At 42.7% G+C, this 19,452-nt stretch overlaps 1 protein-coding gene across 1 annotated transcript in view; it reads right to left on the bottom strand.

Annotated features, from left to right (window-relative positions):
* The window catches only part of Gorasp2 (golgi reassembly stacking protein 2), a 29,081-nt gene extending 13,382 nt beyond the window's left edge, over nucleotides 1-15,699 (bottom strand). Inside the window, exons 1-2 of the mRNA XM_034496799.3 lie at nucleotides 15,362-15,699; nucleotides 833-913 (exon numbers count right to left, since the gene is read on the bottom strand). Of these exons, the coding sequence (XP_034352690.1) occupies nucleotides 833-913; nucleotides 15,362-15,424 (144 nt within the window). The 5' untranslated portion in view covers nucleotides 15,425-15,699. The remainder of the gene's footprint in view (nucleotides 1-832; nucleotides 914-15,361) is intronic.
* Nucleotides 15,700-19,452: the final 3,753 nt, after the last annotated feature.

Below are 19,452 nucleotides of genomic sequence, written 5' to 3'. Positions count from 1 at the left end.
AATTTCTTTTTCAACAGACTCTATCAGTAGTAAACTGAAGACAGTTTAGAAAAAGCAGCTTTTTGAGAATAACTCTTTCTTTGAGCTTTGAGAACAACTATTTTTGTTGTTTCAATAACTTTATGTATCACGGGACCCATGAAAACTCGCAGGGAAGCCCCACTTTCCTAGTCCGTTTGTCAACAGTCTAGAAAAATCAAACTTTAATATATGAAGTTCAACTCTGGAGAGATTCTACTTCTCTAAGCTAATGTGAGACTTTAATGTTTACTAGCATCGTCCTCTTAAGAGTTAAATATGCTGGGCATAATGGTGCATGCTTCTGGTCCCAGGACTCAGGACACAGAGGCAAGTAGATCTCTGTGAGTTCCAGGCCAGCCTACTCTACAGAGCAAGCTCTAGGGGTACATAGTAAGAACCTGTCTTGAAGAAACAAAACAAACAAAATGTAAATTATATGTACACCTGATTGTGTGTGTGTGTGTGCACATGCGCACATGAGAGGGAGAGGGAGAGTGCACAAGACCTAACACTCATGTTTTGCAGTGCGTATGTGGAGGTAAGAAGAAATTCTGGAATCAGTTTTCTCCCTCTATCTTTGCATGTGTTCCAGGGATTCAATTCAGGTCCTGAGACTTCTGTGGCAAGGATCTTTACCCAATGAGAAATCTCAATAGCCCCTAACATGATTATTTCTAAAATACACCTAAATTATTTCTAAAATACACCTAAATTTATTTCTAAAATACACCTAACCTAGAAAAAATTTTAAATTCCACTTTGAAGAAAATTACAAAGTTCTATATAAAAAAACATAAAAAGGTGAACTTACTAATCGTGAACCGTTAATAGAAACAATGAAATCAAAGAAAGGCTCCAGTCCAGCTCTGTGTCCCGGGGAATTTTCCTGTACCTGTAAAAGTAATACTTGAAATAAGCACTTGAAAATGAAAGTGGAGATGGAGCAGAGGGTGCAGAATGGGTGGTACCCTCCCCCAAATCAGCAGACAACCAGTGCCGAGACACACGCAGCAGTTATTTCTCAGGCATCACTCAGCTCAACACCACAAAGGAGCAGCAGTGGCAGCGCAGCCAGCTAACCTTGCAGAGCATCAAGAGGTGCGCAGGCCTCTAATCACAAACCTGAGCGATCTGGAGCTAGCACAGAGCGAGGAAGCTCCAAAGGGGAAGAGCTAACGGGAATTAGCACTGTCTACCAAACGTTCTAAACACACGGGAACACAAATAAAACCAAAAACCCCAACATGAATACAACTAATTTTACACTGGCTTTTTCAAAAGATTTTTCCAAGTGTGTAACTTCTGTCATTGTTGTTTTGGACAGGACCTTCCTCTGTAGACCAGGCTGGCCTCATACTCAGGGACCTACCTGTGCTGGGACAAATGTCTGCTGTCATACCCGGCCCCATAAGGAATTTGTATTCTGCTTGAGGTTATTAACACTGTCAAAACAACCCTAAAAATGAAGCCTGTACTAGTATTTATAGGCTGATTTTCTGAACTACACTATCTAGTTCTTTTTTGGGGTTGGAAACATACACTGTAGTCCAGGCTGGAAGTGTCAGCAAAAACTGTCTAAGCTCTGGAGTTACAGGGATGAGCCACCACGCCTAGCTTTAGGCTCAAGGGCAATTCTGAGGCTATGCAAAGTACAGTTCATACATATTTATATGCATATAAAGCTGTAGATATTCCTAGAAGAACATTCAAAATTGTTCTGTACTTCTTGGGTCAATGTTTCTTTTTTTGTTTCTGTTTATTGAGACAGGGTTTTCCCCTGTAGCCATGGATGTCCTGAAACTTGCTCTGTAGACCAGTCTGGCCTGGAACTCAGAGATCAGATTGCCTCTGCTTCCCAAGTGCTGGGATTAAGGACCTGAGTCTCCAGCACCCAGCCTTTTTTTTTTTTTTAATTTATTTTACTATCATCAGCCCTAAACAACAAAACTATATATCTTTCTTTTGCTCAGTAAGTAATGTTCTATTACAGAGATGGGTCAGTGTTTATTTAAAAATGTTTTTTTCTGCTTTATTATGTTTCCGTGTAAATTTTGGATTAAGCCTGAGGAAGCTCTAGAGGGATATAAAGGGGGAAATGGAGAGTGGGCTTCCAAGATGTCAGCTTCCTGTTCACAAAAGACACTGAGAGGAGAGGGTGGGAAGACAGGAGGGCAAGTATCTAACTAAACAGGGCTACCAGGGAAAGGGAGGGCCCAGAGGCACAGTACAACACCCAACCCAGAGTCTGTTAGTGGCCTTGCAGTTCTAGGCTCCTGAAGAGAGTTGTTTGCAAAACAGCTGTTATTTTCACCTTCTCCATAGATGGGTCTTCCATCTTTCCTAGATATTCAATTATTTGTCCATCTCAATGATCCTGCTACAAATTCTTTTTATAAATAAGTTAAATATCAAAGAAAAAATGATTTAAGATGTTAGTTCTAATAAAAAGGGTCTCATTAATTACCTATTTCTTTAAAGATCTTTTTTTGAGGGTTGTGGGTAGCATAGTGGTGTATACCTTTACTTTAGTCTTGGTCCTGAGGAAGCAGAGGTAGGCAGATCTGTAGAAATTTGCGCCTGGCCTGTCTACATATCAAATTCTAGGCCAGGTGGGGCTACTAGTGAGGGTGTTTCAAAAAATAAAATAAAATTTTATTTTTATTTACATTTACATGTATATGTCTGTGTATGGCATGTACAAATGAATGCAGGTGTCTGCAGAAGCCAGAGAGTATTAGATCCCTGAAGCTAGAGCTACAGGGTTGTTGTGAGCTGCCCAGTGTGGGTGCTGAAAAGTAAACTCAGTTCTCTGTGAGAACAGACTATGGTCTTAACCACCGAGGCATTTCTCCAGCCCCAAGGGTGTTCTACTACAAAAGCAATCAGAATACATTCTTCAATTTTTTGGGGCTAGTTTTCTTAAATGGAAGCCTTCCTATTATATGTATTACCAAAACAGCTAAAAGTCAAAATATCAAACAGATTTCTTCTTAAATGGTTACTCTAAAAGGCAGAGGGTGACTTCCTAGGGTATGTGGCACATACCAGGACAGGCTACACAGCAGAGAGATCCTGTCTCAAATCAAACCAAACAGATCCAGTTATAGTCAGGAAAAGGGTGACGTCACATCTACTAGTCAGGGACCCTCACCACAACTATCATTTAGATGTGAGATGCCCCAGGTATTAAAAAGTTAAGCCAACCCTTAGACACCCCTCAGAATAAATTTTCTTTAACTGGGTCCATATCTAATCTGATTATCTAAATATGGGTTCTAAATGGCCACTGGTAGCATTGTCTAGAATCTAACTAGTTTACTGATCAAATTTGTGCTTATCTTTTAGTTTATCTTCTAGTTAAAAAGAGCCAGGAAGAGTACTTTTGCAGTATCATCGACTTCCAAAGGTGACCCTACCCTGATTCCTAGCATGCTGCCCTATCCGTCCTCACAATGTAATAAAGTTTAAAGTATTGTTTGAAATGGAAAGCTTCCAATATCATCAGAAGTATCCTCCCTGTAACTCAAAAAAGACTCAATAGCTTAGTCTGAATTCTAAAAGAAATAAACAACCCTTTCTATTTTTCCATTTCATTTGCTACAAACATCGATTTCATCTGTTTTTAATGGACCTTGAAATTAATTCCTTTTTCAAATTTATTATACACCATTAGAGCCCAGCACAAATTAGGGCAAGATATCTTAATTACTGCTAGGACACCAGCAGAGGGAGCTCTGAAAATCTATCTCTGGTTAGTATTCATTCCACTTGTCACAGTATAGAGAAGGAGGCCTACAAGGGTTAGAAAGTAGCCGAGATTCTACATGGGTAGGCTCCTCGTGCAATCTTATCCATTCACAAGACTCTCCTTGGGAGCTGATCCCCCAGCATCGGATGACTATCTCAGTACTTTCTGTTCCTTTTAGGACCTTGATTTATCTTTTGCTTCTTCTTCTTCTTTTTTTTTTTTTTTTTTTCCGAGACAGGGTTTCTCTGTGTAGTCCTGGGTGTCCTGGAACTTACTCTGTAGACCAGGCTGGCCTCGAACTCAGAAATCCGCCTGCCTCCCAAGTGCTGGGATTAAAGGCTTGCACCACCACCACCGGCTATCTTTTGCTTCTTTCAAACCTACCTTAATCAAACAAACAAACAAACAAACAAAAAAAAAAAACACCAAAAAACCAAAAACAAACAAACAAACAAACAAAAAAAAACCCCCAAAACCCCAAAAACTATATGTACCTGATTCCACAAACCATATGACACTTATTATAGGGTCAAAATACTATGGTAATTTAAGATAAGTAGGTTAAATGTGAAATTTTAAGATTGTTTAAAATGTGCAGTAAAAAGATAAGAGCTAGCTTTAGAATAGACTGAGACAGTTATTTTGTTTGTTTTGAGACAGAATCTCACTGTGTAGCCTTGACTGACCGGCCTGGAGTAGCCCAAGCCTGGGATTAGAGACATGTGCCACTCCCCCCACCTAGGACTAACATAACTTTAAGCCATAAACAAGAAAGATGGAGATCACTAAGTGTGAACGCAGGTGAACATTTAAGAAGCTCAACCACTGCTAGTGAGGCTCCAAATAGTAATTCGGCAGTATTTATTAATATTGAAAACATGTACACCTTTTGACCCAATATTCCACTCTTAAAGTGTGTTCGCACAGAAAAAGGTATGCAAATGTTCTCCAAAAGGAGTAAGACAGTGTTCACAGCAGTGCACATTTGTTAAACTCCCAAATTGAGGGTTATACAAATGCCTATTAACAGCAGATTAAGAAAATCTGGCATATTTTCAACTGTATTAAATATATTAATAAAAACACAACCTGGATAAGGCAACATTCAAGGCAAAGGAGACATATAGAAATGAGTACATATTACCATGAAGTTCAAGAATACGCTAATTGCCATTGCTACAAATAAGTGTAGCAGACAGAATTCAACCTAGGGAGGGATGGGAGTGGGTGGTATATGACTGATGTTCAAGGGTTGTTTGTAAAAAGTCACCAAGCTACGCATGCATTTACAGGGATTGCTAATGTAATGGCCTACGGCATTTCCCCTCTACCTGAAAAAGAGAAATGAAATTATAATCTAAGAGCATGTCCACTTCATGGAAAGTGTGAAAACCTGCAATTAGCTTTTGTTTTTTTAAGACTCTGAGTAGTCAATGTAAAGGCTACAAAACAAACTAACAAATTTGCTCTGATGTTCATTCTTCACAAGAACACTTATTTGACACAATTTACATGAGAGGCTACTGCATCACCTAACTTACTGTGAGCTCCACCATAGAAAAGGCAGCTATGAGCATCACATAAGAGGTAGAACCGGGTCAGTGTGTGTGTGTGTGGGCGGGGCGGGGGTGGGGTGGGGGAAGGACAAGGTTCTGGAGAGCTGTTGCTCTGCCTTTAACGCTGATGATAATTCTCTGAATGGGTACCTTCCATTGCAGTGGCCACCAGTAACACCCACAAAGCTCTTGACTAGTGAAACTAAGAGTTGCAATTTAAATTTCATTTAACTAATTAAAAATAGCCGCATGGGGCTGGATGGACAGCACACATCTACATGGCAATCACAAGAGCACAGTTCAACAAAGCACACTGATAGATGGTCATGAAGGTTTACCCATCGAGAGAAAGGTTTCCATGCATCTACCACAAACAAGAGAGGAGAAGGCAGCTCTGTATTTAGTGCTACTTGTGATGCTGGGGTGGGGGTGGGGATAGGGGATGTAACACATTTCAAACACAGGATTTTCAACAGCTGCTGTGAATAGTTTGATACAGATATGGAGATACTGACCAGTGGTTGCCAGGTGCAATGATCTTGTTATCCCTCCACAAAAAACCAGAGAAGTTTATGAGATTGTAAATGAACCATTTCTACTACATTAAAATTAGTTTGAAAAGTGGAACATGACTAAGAAGTGGAGAAAGGAGGATCATGGGTTCAAGGTCATCCTCAGCTACACTGTGAGCTGAGGCTAGTCTGGGACACACACGACTGTCTTCCAAACCAAGCCAAAACCAAAATAAAATACAAACAAAAGCCACAAAACATGTCTAGAAGTTAGAATTTGAATCATTTATTTCAAAACAAGTGATTCCTTATGTACTGTCCAGATACAGTGGGGAAGTTTCCACAGGTCATAAAATCTATTAAGATTTTAGGATAGAAAGAAATATTGAACAGAGAACCAGAACAGCAAACATATCAAAAACTCACGACACATTAAGGGCATTTTTCATGGCACATTCTATTCTGCATTAGTGTGCTTCTTTGAGCTGCAAAAAAATTAAGTTTGCCCAATGAAGTTTCAGGTCATAAATATAATTAACTTTCAACTTTCCCTTTTCACAGGAGTTTTGTCTTATGTGACTATGAGTGTGTGTGTGTGTGTGTGTGTGTGTGTACAACTCGTGAGACCAGTTCTCTCCGTCCACCATACACAGCACCCATCTCCTCTTCTCCGGAGTTAAGAATTCCACTTCATGAAGCTGGAGAGCTAGATGGCTTAGAGTTAAGAACATTGGGTTTCTTTGAATGAACTCATTCTTTGAATGAGTGACCAGGCTTTGTGAACCATCTTTATAGTCTACAACTTCCTACTTCTATCTTCTGATCTTATATTAAAGTTCTACCAAACTTAGCCTGAGCCAATCAAGCAATCTCCCTCCCGGCACACAGACTTCCTTTGTTGTCTTAGTGATTCCTTCCCAGGAAAGCTTCTATAGCCAGTATTTTCTCCTCACTGAAACAGAACACCTGACAGAAACAGCCTAAGGGAGAAAGGTTCATCTCAGCTCAGTTTACTGGTGCCTGTCTATCCATCGTAAGCTGGAGGTGAACTGGACAGGCAGGATACAGTCTCAAGGACATGACCTCAAAGGCTGCTTCCTCCAGCTAGACTGACTGTGCCTCAGCACCTCCAATAATCCCATCATAATGACTTTATCAGGGAGTAATGCACTTAAGTCACTGTCCACAGGACCTACTCACATGTGGAGCCCCGCATAGCCTCCTAGAGGTGTGCTCTAATCTCCTAGGTGACAATTAGGATTGAGCAACACAGCACCTACCTCCTCTTCTCCGGAATTAAGAATTCCACTTCATGAGACTGGAGAGATAGATGGCTTAGAGTTAAGAAAATTGGCTGCTCTTCCAGAGGATCCTGGTTCAATTCCCAGCAACCACATGGCAGCTCACACCTGTCTGTCTCCAGTTCCAGGGGATCAGACACTCTCACACAAACATACATGCAAAACAAAACACCAACGCACATTAAAGACAATAGTAACAAAAAATATTTCAACTTCATGTGTCAGTCAGTGTCAACCCTTTCTCCCACTTAGCTCTCCAATTGGGAGAGACTCACGAGGAGGGGTAGAGTCTCACAGTAACAGAGTTTGGGTGAAGTTGGGGGCTGGGCACTCTTCATGCATGTCTTCTATGCTTTGCAGCTGGCATAGACACAATGGCTACCACAAAGCACCTGGACAGGGAACCACAGGAGACTTCCTGGATACAGTAGGCTAAGAGGGTAAGGCTCTCTTTTTATTACTGTGTCAAGGTCCTTGTTTGAATTTCAAAGATGATTATTTAAAAAAAGGTTGTAAATTAAGAAAAAAACCCACAAACAGAAACTAACTATACCAAAACACTATGAAACCAAATAAACTTCTATACAGTTGGAGTGGCCATTCAGAACAGAAGCTATACACTGGATTACATAGTTTTAGTACCGATATAAATAGGTACTTTTAACTTTATTATCATTTTACTTTATGTGCATGGCTGTTCTGCTTGGTGCCTGCAGAAGCCTGAAGAAGATATCGGGTTTACTGACTTTTGTGAGCCTGTGAGACACCATGTAGGTCCTGGGAATCAAACCTAGGTCCTTTGGATGGGCAATAAGTGCTCTTAATCTCTGAGCCATCTCTTAGCCTCTTGATGCTCTTGTCCTCCACCAAAACTGCGACTCCACCAGAGTTAGACCTAGACACACACTTGGCTCTCTGTCCTTTCACACTCAGCTTCATTACCTGCATGCAGCCCATCCTCCTTCCTAATGTTTACTTCCCCTGTCTTCTCTCCTGCGTGATACACTGTATCCACAAGTACACTTGTTACTGTAGCCACACACACATGTATTATTGGCTAGGTTCTGCATGAGGAGAATGGTTTTTTTCCCTTTCTGCGATTGTGTGACCTCATTTAAAATTACACATTCTAAGTCCATCCACTTTTGTGCAAATTTTTGACTTATTTTTAAGAACTAAGTAGAAGTCCATTTTACATACATATACCAAATTTTCATTATCCACTCATCTGTTAATAATCAAGTAGACTGATTACAATTTTTTGCTATAGTGAATAAAGCAGCAATAAATATGGGAATGTAAACACCTCTATGGTACAGTTTAGTGTTCTCTGGGTATTTGTCCAGAGTGAAATAGCTGGGTCATACAGTTATTTGCTTTTAACTTCTTGAGAACTCTCCAAGCAGGTTCCCACAGTGACTGTCCCCCCCCCCCCGCCCCCAAGAGTGAATAAGGCTTCCTTTCTCTCCACATCCTCTCCAACATTTGTTGTCAAGATTTATTGATGATGGCCGTTCTGACGGGTGAGGTGGTATTTCAAAGTAGTTTTGAACTGCATTTCTCTGATGGCTAGGGATATTGGTAGAGATTCTTTTGTGTGTGTGGATGCACTCATGCCTGAGGAATCAGAGGGCAACTCAGGTGTCTTTCTTTGGGCACTTTCTGCCTTTCTTTTTGAGACTGGGAACCCTCACTGATCAGATCTCATCAAGTCTCAGGATCTGCCTGCCTTAGCATCTCCAATGCTTGGATTACAAGCAGGCCATTACACCTAGCTTTTTCCTATATGGGTAATGAGGATGAAACTCAGGTCTTCGTGCTTGGCCACCACTTTGTTGAGCTACCTCCCCAGCCCAACTGTACCACAAACTCTTCTTTATAAAATACAGATAAAGTCTCTATGAATGATTGTGCCATCATGGACGCTGGCTCTCAATATAAGCACAGCATTCTCACTTTTGTACTGACTGAAAAGCAGTAAAGATGCTAATCAAGGCTAGAAAACACGAGTATAGTAGGCCCACCTGTAAGTCCCGTTCTTAGGATGCTGATGCAGGGGCAGTACCACAAGCTTGAGGCTGGCCTAGGCTATCTAGTGAGATCTAACCTGGACTATAAAGTGAGGTCCTGACTCAAAAAGACTAGAAAATAATTACATGCATGTGGTCCCTGGAGGACTCACTTCAACTGCATACATAAATCCTTATAATACATGTGTGTGCTTACATGATCAAAGCAATGCAAGATTTTGCAAATGTGACACACACACACACACACACACACACACACACACACACACAAAACCCAAAACCTAAATGCTCTGTGGTTATAAAAGACAAAATGTATAGTAACGATTCTGTGACAGGCTAGAAAGTTAGGCCTCATTCACCAACAAATTCTCCTTTTATGTTCCAACAACTAGTCCTCTGATGTAGTGTGTAACACATAAAGCGACTCTAAATGAGTTATTATCAAGCTGCAGTAGTATGCCTATCGTCCCAACTGCTCAGAAGGCTTAGACTTTAGCTCAAAAGTTCCAATATAAACACACCCCATCTCAAACAATCAAGACCAACTTTTGATGACCCAAAAGAATCGGCAAAAAAAAAAAAAAAAAAAAAAAGCAAGCAAAATTAGCTTTCTAGAAAAGATCTGGGAATAGGGGGCAAAAACTATCCAAATCCCCCAGCTCAAATACTGATTTGGATGCTTTTCTTGAGGAAGAAAGGCTAACGGTGTGACTGAAGGGAGGCAGTCAAACCAGATGGTCTGTGAGGCTGAAAGGCATGAAGAACACCAAATGCAGAAGACTGCCATGACTACCTGGGTTCTTAGGAGCACTAATGACAGTGTCCACTCACAGTGGGGCAGAGTAATGAGAAAGACAATGCTGCTCACCTGACTTCCAAGAAACAAACAATTTCTTCAAAAATGAAAATTCTTTAAAAGTAACAAGTACCATACACACACACACACACACACACACACACACACACACACACACTTACTTACTTACTTTAGGGATAGGAACTAAAACTTTTGTATGTGTATGAAAGAGACAGATAGAGACAGAGACAGACAGACAGAGCAATGTACACACAAAGATGGGTGTGGAGATCAGAGAACAATTCCTGGGAGTCATTTCTCTGCTGATGCCTTGTGGGAGCCGGGGAATCAAGCTCAGCTATGCACAGGCTCCTAGCATGTCACCCTGTTACCTCCCTCCAAACTCATGTTTCAAACAGCCGCATATACAGGACTAGGCACAGAGGCAAAAAGTATCTACTAGCTGATTAGAAAGGAACGCTACTAAAACTGGTATTACCACTGCACTAGTGGATTTCACAAACTAGGCAGTAATGTAATGCTGGTAATAAAGCCACCAGCTAACCTTCGTTGCGTTTTAACCATAGTCCAGAGTGTGCCATGGAACACCTCACTTAATGCACAGGATAACCTAAGGTTAGGATGCATTAAGATATAATAGTACTTGTTAGCAAATATTTACGTCTAATGTGTGTTGTGGGGCTGAGTGGCGAAGGCGGCAGAGGCACTGCTCTAGCCTACTTTCACAGGCAATCTGAAGAGGTTCACAGGACTGCTGAGCCAGCAGCAGGGGCTGGAATCCAGTTCCCCAGGCACCCTTGGGTGGTCTACTAGAATAGTTCTCAGTGTATCCATGTCCACTAGTCAACGTGGTTCCACATTTCTGAAAATATGTTTTGATGGTTTCAAAGGTGTGTATGGGGGGGAAGGGAAGAAGAGAAAGAAAAAGGCCAGCATCATTCCTTTTCCTAGTATAGAAAATTTATTTGCAATGCAAACAGGGCAGTAAGTATACAGTCTCTCAAAGTAACCACTCTGATCATGAGTGTGTCTTTTAGAGAAACAAGTTGTTTTACTAGAAAATCACATTTCCCCAGGCAATATGCAGTCAGATTCCAAAGCACATGCTGAACTTCCCAAGTATTTACTAGTTCACATTTTTTTAAGTTAGTGAATCATGAGAATACAGTCCTTTCAGTAGAATATTAAGGACGGTAAAATAAGTGCAGTGGTGTCAGTGGCACTGGCCCAGAAGGCCGTGGAAGCAGCGCTGCACAGAATCCTTACCACAGCCACAGGTAATAGAGAACAGGAGGTCTGGCCAGTGAGGAGCCCAGCGGGCCAGATTAACTTGCTCAAGACTTTGGACACAAAGTTAATGTTCGGTGATACAATGTTTAAAGGTGCCCTCAGGTTCACATACTGTGTGTCTGGGGCTTTAGGAAACTGAAATCATCTGTGTCCTGCATTTGAAGGTAATTTAAAGAATGCTTATGAATGAAAAAGCTTCCTGGTGTTAAACTGAAGAAATCAATGGGCAGGGAGACAGAATCTGCAGGTGGCACCTACTTATAAAGCATTCTAATTCCACTTGGAAAACAGCATTAAGTAGCCCAGCTGTTTATGAGTTTGTCAAAGAAGTAGTACCTGCAACAGGGCTTCTTTTTGTCAACGAGGCACCACTGAAACAGGGCAGCTCCGCTGAAGAGCACACGCGGTCCAGGTGTTCTTTTCTACAGGACTAATTTGCAGCCACTTTGCACTTTGAAGTTAGCACCTAAATTCTGCAGTCTGCAGCAAGGCTTGGGTTAGGCCTCTGATTACAGGGGAGACACAAAGCCTATCAATGACCCATCAGTCAGGAGAGTAACACAACATGTCCCCAAATTGGTGTTAGCACTGGTTCCAGAATGTCTTGGAGAGCTCCCTTCTCTGAGTGTTATGTCAGGTCAGGATCGTTTAATTTATAATGGCCATCTAAGAGACCACTCCAAAGATGAAAATTTGGGAATGTCTTTGTTGGACTCACTTGATAACAAATGTCAAATCAAAGCAAGAATCCAGCATTCAACATACAGTGACTGTAGGAGGCAACCTACAGTTACTATAGTAACGTCTACAAAATCTAGAAGCCCTAACTGACACATTTTCTGTAAACAGTGATACACAGTTCTAACCTAGTGTTTGAATTTTAAAAGCAACATTTCTTTAAACCCTGTGACACAAGTGGTCTGGAACTCAAAATATGGACCAGGCTGTGCTTAAATTCAGAGATTTGCCTGCCTCAGCCTCCAGAATGCTGGGAATAAAGGTGTGCACCACTATAGAGTTCACTTTGGCAGTCCAGAGGTGCAACTCTTACAGTTCAAGTTATAGGCATCTGTGAGCCATGCATTTGGATGCTGGGAACTGAACTTGGGTCTTCTCCAAGAGCAGTATGTGACCTTAACCAGTGAGCCATCTCTTCTGACCAAGTACCCACTTTTAAAAAATAACTTTTGAAAATATTCAGGGTGTTTGATAAACTTTTCCTTGAAAGCACAGCTTTCTAATTAATGCTTAAGATCCAATTTATTTACCAAGAAATAAATTGATTTTGAACAGGGTCTCATTCTGTAACTAAGTGTGGCTTGAAACTCATTTTGTATACAAACTTGGTCTTCAACTTTTGGCAATCCTGCCTTACCTCACAAAGTGCTGGATTATGGGTGTGGTTGACCACACCCTGCTCTAATATATATTTTGTCCACACTCAACTTGATTATGTCATATCATTCAAAACCTCTGTGGCACATATATATATAGGGGGTCAAGTAAAGCACAGGAAAATAAAGACAAACACTGCAGCAGTATTTACCTTTAGACAATGCAATTTCATGAAACTTTGTTTTATCTTGAAATTTGTTTAAGTATTCTCTAAAGAACATAATCAGAAAACACAGCAACTTAGTAAAATGAAGATCAGTATTCATAGAATGTTAAAAGTCGGTAATTTTGGAATTGTATAATTTAAGTGAAACAAAAAAAATTTAAGGGTCTCAACATATCCTTTTAAGAATTAAAGACCAGAAAACTCAGTGCTCAACACCAGGAGGTGCTAGTTAAGCACATTCTCCTATGAAGCTCAATTCAGTGAACCTCACTGCCCTGCTAGGAAACTTCACAGTATGTATCATATGCATCCAACAGTTACACAAATAAGCCTGAGAAAAACGAAGTATGGGAAGAGATGCTTCTCTATGCATAAGACACACTGAATGACCACAGGAGACACTCTCTGCCATGGGCAGTCACTTCTGCAACGGGCACAACAAAGTGAATAATATATAATGGGATCACAACTGCACTGACGCAGGCAGGAAGGCAGAAGAAATACACACCACCTAAGAGAACAGACAGGAAGACAGAAATACATAGCACCTAAGAAGATAAAGTATTCTGCTTAGAGTAATTGCTGGGCCTGTTTCAGGTTGTCCGAAGATTTGTAAAGCAGAGCTGAGCAGTAAGTACTGAAAATAATCTCTCAAGGTTAAGTTCACTTTTTTTATGTGGTCTCCTGAAATAATGGTAAGACAGCAGCAGATATGGGCATCAGAACAGTGAATAGTGTTTTTACCACTAACAAGTAAATGACCAGTGAACTGGTGGTTATCAAAAAAAAAAAAAAAAAAAAAAAGTGAAATTAGATCAGTTCAAACCGGTGAAATTATCTCAAAATTTTCCTGCTGTGGACACACTGGTTCACAAGTTCAGTATCCTGTCATGGAATGCACCACCACGCACTTAGGCAGTAACAGATGGAAAGAAGAATATCATTCTTTTCTCTCTGAAAATAAAGGTAAGGCAATGAGTGGCAGTATGAGAGAGAGAGAGAGAGAGAGAGAGAGAGAGAGAGAGAGAGAGAAAGAGAGAGAGAAGAACTTAAAACATTTGCTTTCATAATGCAATCACTAAAGCTTCCTTGGGTAAAAACCCTGTGTAGAATCGTTCCCTATTTTGTGACATTTGTGCTCCAGATGCAGCCTGGTAACTGAGGCTGCCCTAGTACTTCTAAAGCTCAAGGAAGAGAGTAATAACACACCTGTACTACTGACTATGTATGCACACAGAAATCCTCCGGAGTACACCTGTGAAGAAGACATGCTTCAACTGTCTTCCATAGGAATGAGATCATTAAACTGGAGTCCTGTTGACATGAAGATCTGTTTAAGACCCTAAAGACTGTTTTTTTTTTTCCTACTCATTAACACTAATGTGTCTTACTAGGTTTCCCTGGGTGTTTATTATAATAAAAATACTACAGCTCCCTAAGGGTTCACAGCCACAGTAAACCACTCCAAGAATCAGCAACTAACAGGGTAATATACCTCACATGATCAACTCAAAATCAGACTAGATAAAAAAGCACTGCCATTAATTTTACTTCAAATCCGGGTTGGGGCAGTTCTTTTTCTGTTTTTCCTTTTAGTGTGGGATTTAGGAGTTTGGTTAGCTGACGGAAATAGGAAAAGTAATATGGCGTATGAAGAAACACCCTGGAAAAACAAACTATTCTACCTACCAAGAGCTGGGCTTCAAGAGTGGAATGGAGATGCAACTAAACACCACAGTCCCGACAATCAGAAAGGTGACCCATCACAGCCCTATCATTCAGGTATGTGGGTTATTTTAGAATGTTATCTCATTCAGAACATGGGACCCTGGGCAGAAAATGAAGGTAGCAAGCACACTCTCAGGGAAGATCGCCCCTAAATGGCGATGCAGACTGAGGCCACTCTGTTCACAGCTCATGTTAGCACTCACACAGGTGTCACCACATTCCTGGTTCCACGAGGAAAGGACCGTTCACAGGAGGATGTGTCTTTGACCCCTGGTGTCTGGCGCTGCGTTCCCTTAACAAGCCTGGCTATTTTGGAAACGTTCCTCCGCGGACCTAAACCTCAATCTCCCTGACTATTTCATCTTAGAAAGAAGAACGGAAGTTCCACTCCTCCAGGAAATGTTGGGGATATCTGGAAGGGTCAGGAGCAACCCGGAACGGAAAAGTCCTATCAAAAATTAAGTAAATTCAAGTCTGTCAAATCTAGCTCGAGGCCATTCGTTCTCCTTTTCCTCCCCAGGTGGCCTTTCCAAGCATCCAGGAGTAGCCGAGATGAACCGACACTGGTCGTGACATCTCCGCTTAGCCTGTGGCTCGGTCACCCTCCCCGGGAACACAGGTACGGGTTCCGGCTCCTTCTGGAGTCAGGTCAGGTCGCGGCGAGGTCGTGCGGAGGGCCAGGAGCCAGGGTGGCGGGTCCCCGGCCACGTCGCTGGCAGCCGCGCCCAGGACGTTCCCCGGACTCGGGCCTGGCTGCCCCGGCGTCCCCCCCAGGCCTCCGCCCCCGCAGCCCTTACCCGCAAGACGTGGTAGCCCTCGGTGCCGCCGCCCGGGATCTCGACGCTCTGCGAGGAGCCCATGGCGGCGGGCGATCCGTACGACCCGGTCGGCTCAGCGCTGCTCCGCCTCGCGCACTGCCCGCTCCGCGACTCCGCGTAGCTCTTGGGACGTGGCACTTGCAGCCGCCCGAGCCGGGCCGCACAGCCCGCCGGGAGATCGTCGCCCGGCAGCCACGGCCGCTGCGACGCCGCAGACAGCGCCCCCTGACGGGAGCCGGCGGAAAAGATCCAAGAGCGCGCAGGTGGCGGAGGGGAGGAACTTGTCAGGGCGCGCGGGAAGGCGGAAATACGACTCCGAACGCGACGCCGCGCTACGGGGCGCCGGAGTGGTCAAGACTCATCTAGGAGCGTTTCTCAGTTCTCGGAAGGGTACTTGGTTGCAGCGCCCCCTGGTGGCAAGAGGCAAGAGAGAACGGGGGGTAAATGCCAAGCACGCCTGGCTCTTGCTTTGTTTTAGGTCTTGTTTAATAAGATTGTATACCTGAGGTTAGTTCGCAGTGGCTTTCTGAGGTTAGAATATCAAGTATTCTCAGTTCACACGTATAAAGAGCTGTGTTCCCTAAAATAACAGCTGTCCCAAGTTTTGTTGCTGTTTTCCTCCTCCTGATAGAACACTTCAGAGCTACGACAGAACGGGAAACAAGGTTGGATTTCCTTGGAATTTTGCCTGTTGCCCCACTGCACCTCTTTTAAGTAGCTCAGTTTGATCCACACATATCTCACAGAACCCGTTTGTTCCTTTCGCCCCTTTCAGTGTTCCCTGCCCCCTCTGACCCCATACTGTGGTTTGACTCGGTAAGGGTATGACATCCAGGTGTCGCCTGTCTTAGGTGTTTTGTAACGTGAGCTACTATTAAGGGTAAAGTATTCGAGTCCCAAATGGTTTTTAATAGTTACCCCAACACACCTTCAGTTAGATGGTCCAGTTTAAAGATAGAGGAACCAATGAATGACAAATCAGGGAAAAACAGTACGTGGGACTTTTTTTTGTTTGTTTGTTTGTTTTGTTTTTGTTTTTGTTTTGTTTTGTTTTGTTTTTCAAGACAGGGTTTCTCTGTGTAGCCCTGGCTGTCCTTGAACTCACTCTGTAGACCAGGCTGGCCTCGAACTCAGAAATCCGCCTGCCTCTGCCTCCCAAGTGCTGGGATTAAAGGTGTGCGCCACCACCGCCCGGCTACGTGGGCCTTTCTTTCAGACAGTTCTCCATATGGAATCAGAATCATATAAAAAAGAAGAAAACTGGATTGAAAGAGATACCCATAGTCATAACTAAGAAATACAAGGAAGATCTTGGATTGGGATCTGGAGTGATCTTGTTATGGTTTGGATCTGGAGTGTAGCCCCAAAGGCTTCAGTGCTAACTAAAGGCTTAGTCACTAGCCTATGGTGTAGGAAGCAGTAAGAGGTGGGCTTTGTAGACGTAGGTTGGAGCCTGTCCTTAAAGTAGATAGTGGAACCCTGCCCCTTCCTTTCTCTCTTTGCTTCACAACTGCCCCAGGACAGCTTTGCCTCCTACTACGATACTCTACCACAGGCCCCCAAATAATGGAGCCAACAACTGTGGACAGAAACTACAAGCCAAGTAAATCTTTCTTACTTTAAGTCATTTTTGTCACTGACAAAAAGCTAACAGAAGGCCAATCTTTCTTTTGTCATTGACAAAAAGGTAAGAGAAAGCCAATCTGAAAATAAATCCCTAGGTGTGAAGAGGTGGCTTAGGGGTTAAAAGCGTTGGCTGCTCAATCATGTCAATGGGAATTCAGATCCCGGAGCCCACAGCAGACTGTCCATAATGCTTACAGCTTCAGCTCCAAGGGATCCGGCACCCTCTTCTGGCCTCAGTGTAAAACGCACATGCACATGCACATGCACATGCACACGCACACGCACACGCACGCAGAGAGAGAGAGAGAGAGAGAGAGAGAGAGAGAGAGAGAGAGATATCAAATCTGTGCTTAAAAGCTATTCACCAGTTAGCTTTAAAGGAAATGCTCGTTTGTTCGTTTGTTTTATTTTGAGCTGGGATCTTACTGTGTTTTCCTGACTAGTCTTAAATCCCTGATTTCAAGTGACTCTCCTGCCTCAGCCTTCTGAGAAGAATATTTATTTTAATAAAAAGGAAGATAATTTCTGGGGTAGGGGGAGCTGGTTAGAAGACAGGCTGAGCCTGTAGGCATATAAAGTTATTGTAAAAAATTATATATATATATATATATATGCATTCTTCTACATAGAACTATCCAGGATGATACGAGCAAAGGGCTATACTATTAATTTCTAAATGGTAACAGTGTTTTTGTTTTTTATCTTGCCTTGTTAGATGTTCTATACTGCTCAAGGACCTGACTGTTTTATAACAACTTTTCTTTAAAAATTGAAAATAAATTATCATGTCTCTTTTTTGCTGCTAATAAGCCAATTAGAATATCTTTATATAGTCCTACAAGCCAGGTCATCCCAAAGCTGAGCAGGACGCTCACTGGCATGGCCTTCTGTGTTCCTACCCCCAATGCATCCACTGTGGATCTGACATCCTGCCTGGAGAAACCTGCCAAGTATGATGACATCAAGAAGGTGGTGAAGCAGGCATCTGAGGTCCCACTGAAGGGCATCCTGGGCTACACTGAGGACCAGGTTGTCTCCTGTGACTTCAACAGCAACTCCCACTCTTCCACCTTTGATGCTGGGGCTGGCATTGCTCTCAATGACAACTTTGTAAAGCTCATTTCCTGGTATGACAATGAATATGGCTACAGCAACAGGGTCGTGGACCCCATGGCCTACATGGCCTCCAAAGAGTAAGAAACCCTGACCACCCACCCCAGCAATGACACTGAGAGCAAGAGAGAGGCCCTCGTTGCTGAGGAGTCCCTGTCCTCAATACTGAGCATCTCCCTCACAATTTCCTTCCCAGACCCCATAACAACAGGAAGGGCCTAGGGAGTCCTCCCTACTCTCTTAAATACCATCAAGAAAGTTCTGCACCCACAAAATAAACATGAAGGTCCCACAAGTACATGGCTGAGTAAATGAAAGGTCTAGCCATGTGGCTTCTCAAGAGCAGGGAGCCGTGGAGCTGGTTGCATGTTGCTAGTATGTACCAGAATGCCTGGCAGCCAATGCAGAGAATCTATATTTAATACAAGACAGTAAATATAAGAACTGGATTTGTTGATAATCATCTTATCCTGCTGGGCAGCTAATAATCTCCTTCATGGTACTGATATGTTAAGCTGCCAAAGTTTTAGATTAGTGTTGGGAGACAGCTCAGGGTGAAGTCATTCACTGCACAAGCATAAAGACCTCTAGAACAGATCTCTAGAACACACATGAAAAGCCAGCCCATTGCTACAGGAGTCTGTAGCCCCAGAACCGGGGAGACAGACACAGAAAGAGCTTGGGGACTTAGTGGCCACCAGCCTAGCTCCAAGTTCATAGAGACCCTGTTAAGGAAATAAGTCAGAAAGTGAGACTAGAATGCACAGTGACCTTCCCTGGCCTTTGTGCGTGCGTACACACACACACACACAAACACTCACACACATGAGAGAGAGAGAGAGAGAGAGAGAGAGAGAGAGAGAGAGAGAGACACACACACACGTGAGAGAGAGAGACAGAGACAGACAGACAGACAGACACACACACACACACAGATACAGAGAGAGACGGAAACAGAGAGACAGGGTTGTTCTGGATCAGTTTTTTTTTTTTTTTTTTAAAGATATTAGCCAGTTTGCAGATTTCAGCAGCGGGTCTTTGGTGGCTATTTTTTTTTTGACACTGTTCTCTAGAGAAACAGAATCAGCGGCAGCGGGACAAATCAACTCCATGGTAAGAGGGACATCCAAGTGAGCCCAAACCAGAGACGCTCTCCTTTCTGACAATCACTTTTTAGCCTGACTTAATTCATGATTTTTCACACTAAGAGAAATCCTCACTGTCTCTTATGGCCCATCTTGAATGAACTTATTTACCCCCTAAATTCAGACTAGCTCTCTTCTCATTTTGTGTTCTTGGAACAGTTAGCTCCTTCGTTTCTGGTGACATCA

The sequence above is a fragment of the Arvicanthis niloticus genome, chromosome 2 (genome assembly GCF_011762505.2).
Source record: "Arvicanthis niloticus isolate mArvNil1 chromosome 2, mArvNil1.pat.X, whole genome shotgun sequence".
NCBI classification, from domain to species: Eukaryota; Metazoa; Chordata; class Mammalia; order Rodentia; family Muridae; genus Arvicanthis; species Arvicanthis niloticus.
The sequence above is the reverse complement of the archived record's forward strand: the minus strand, read 5'-3'. Positions and strand labels throughout refer to the sequence as shown.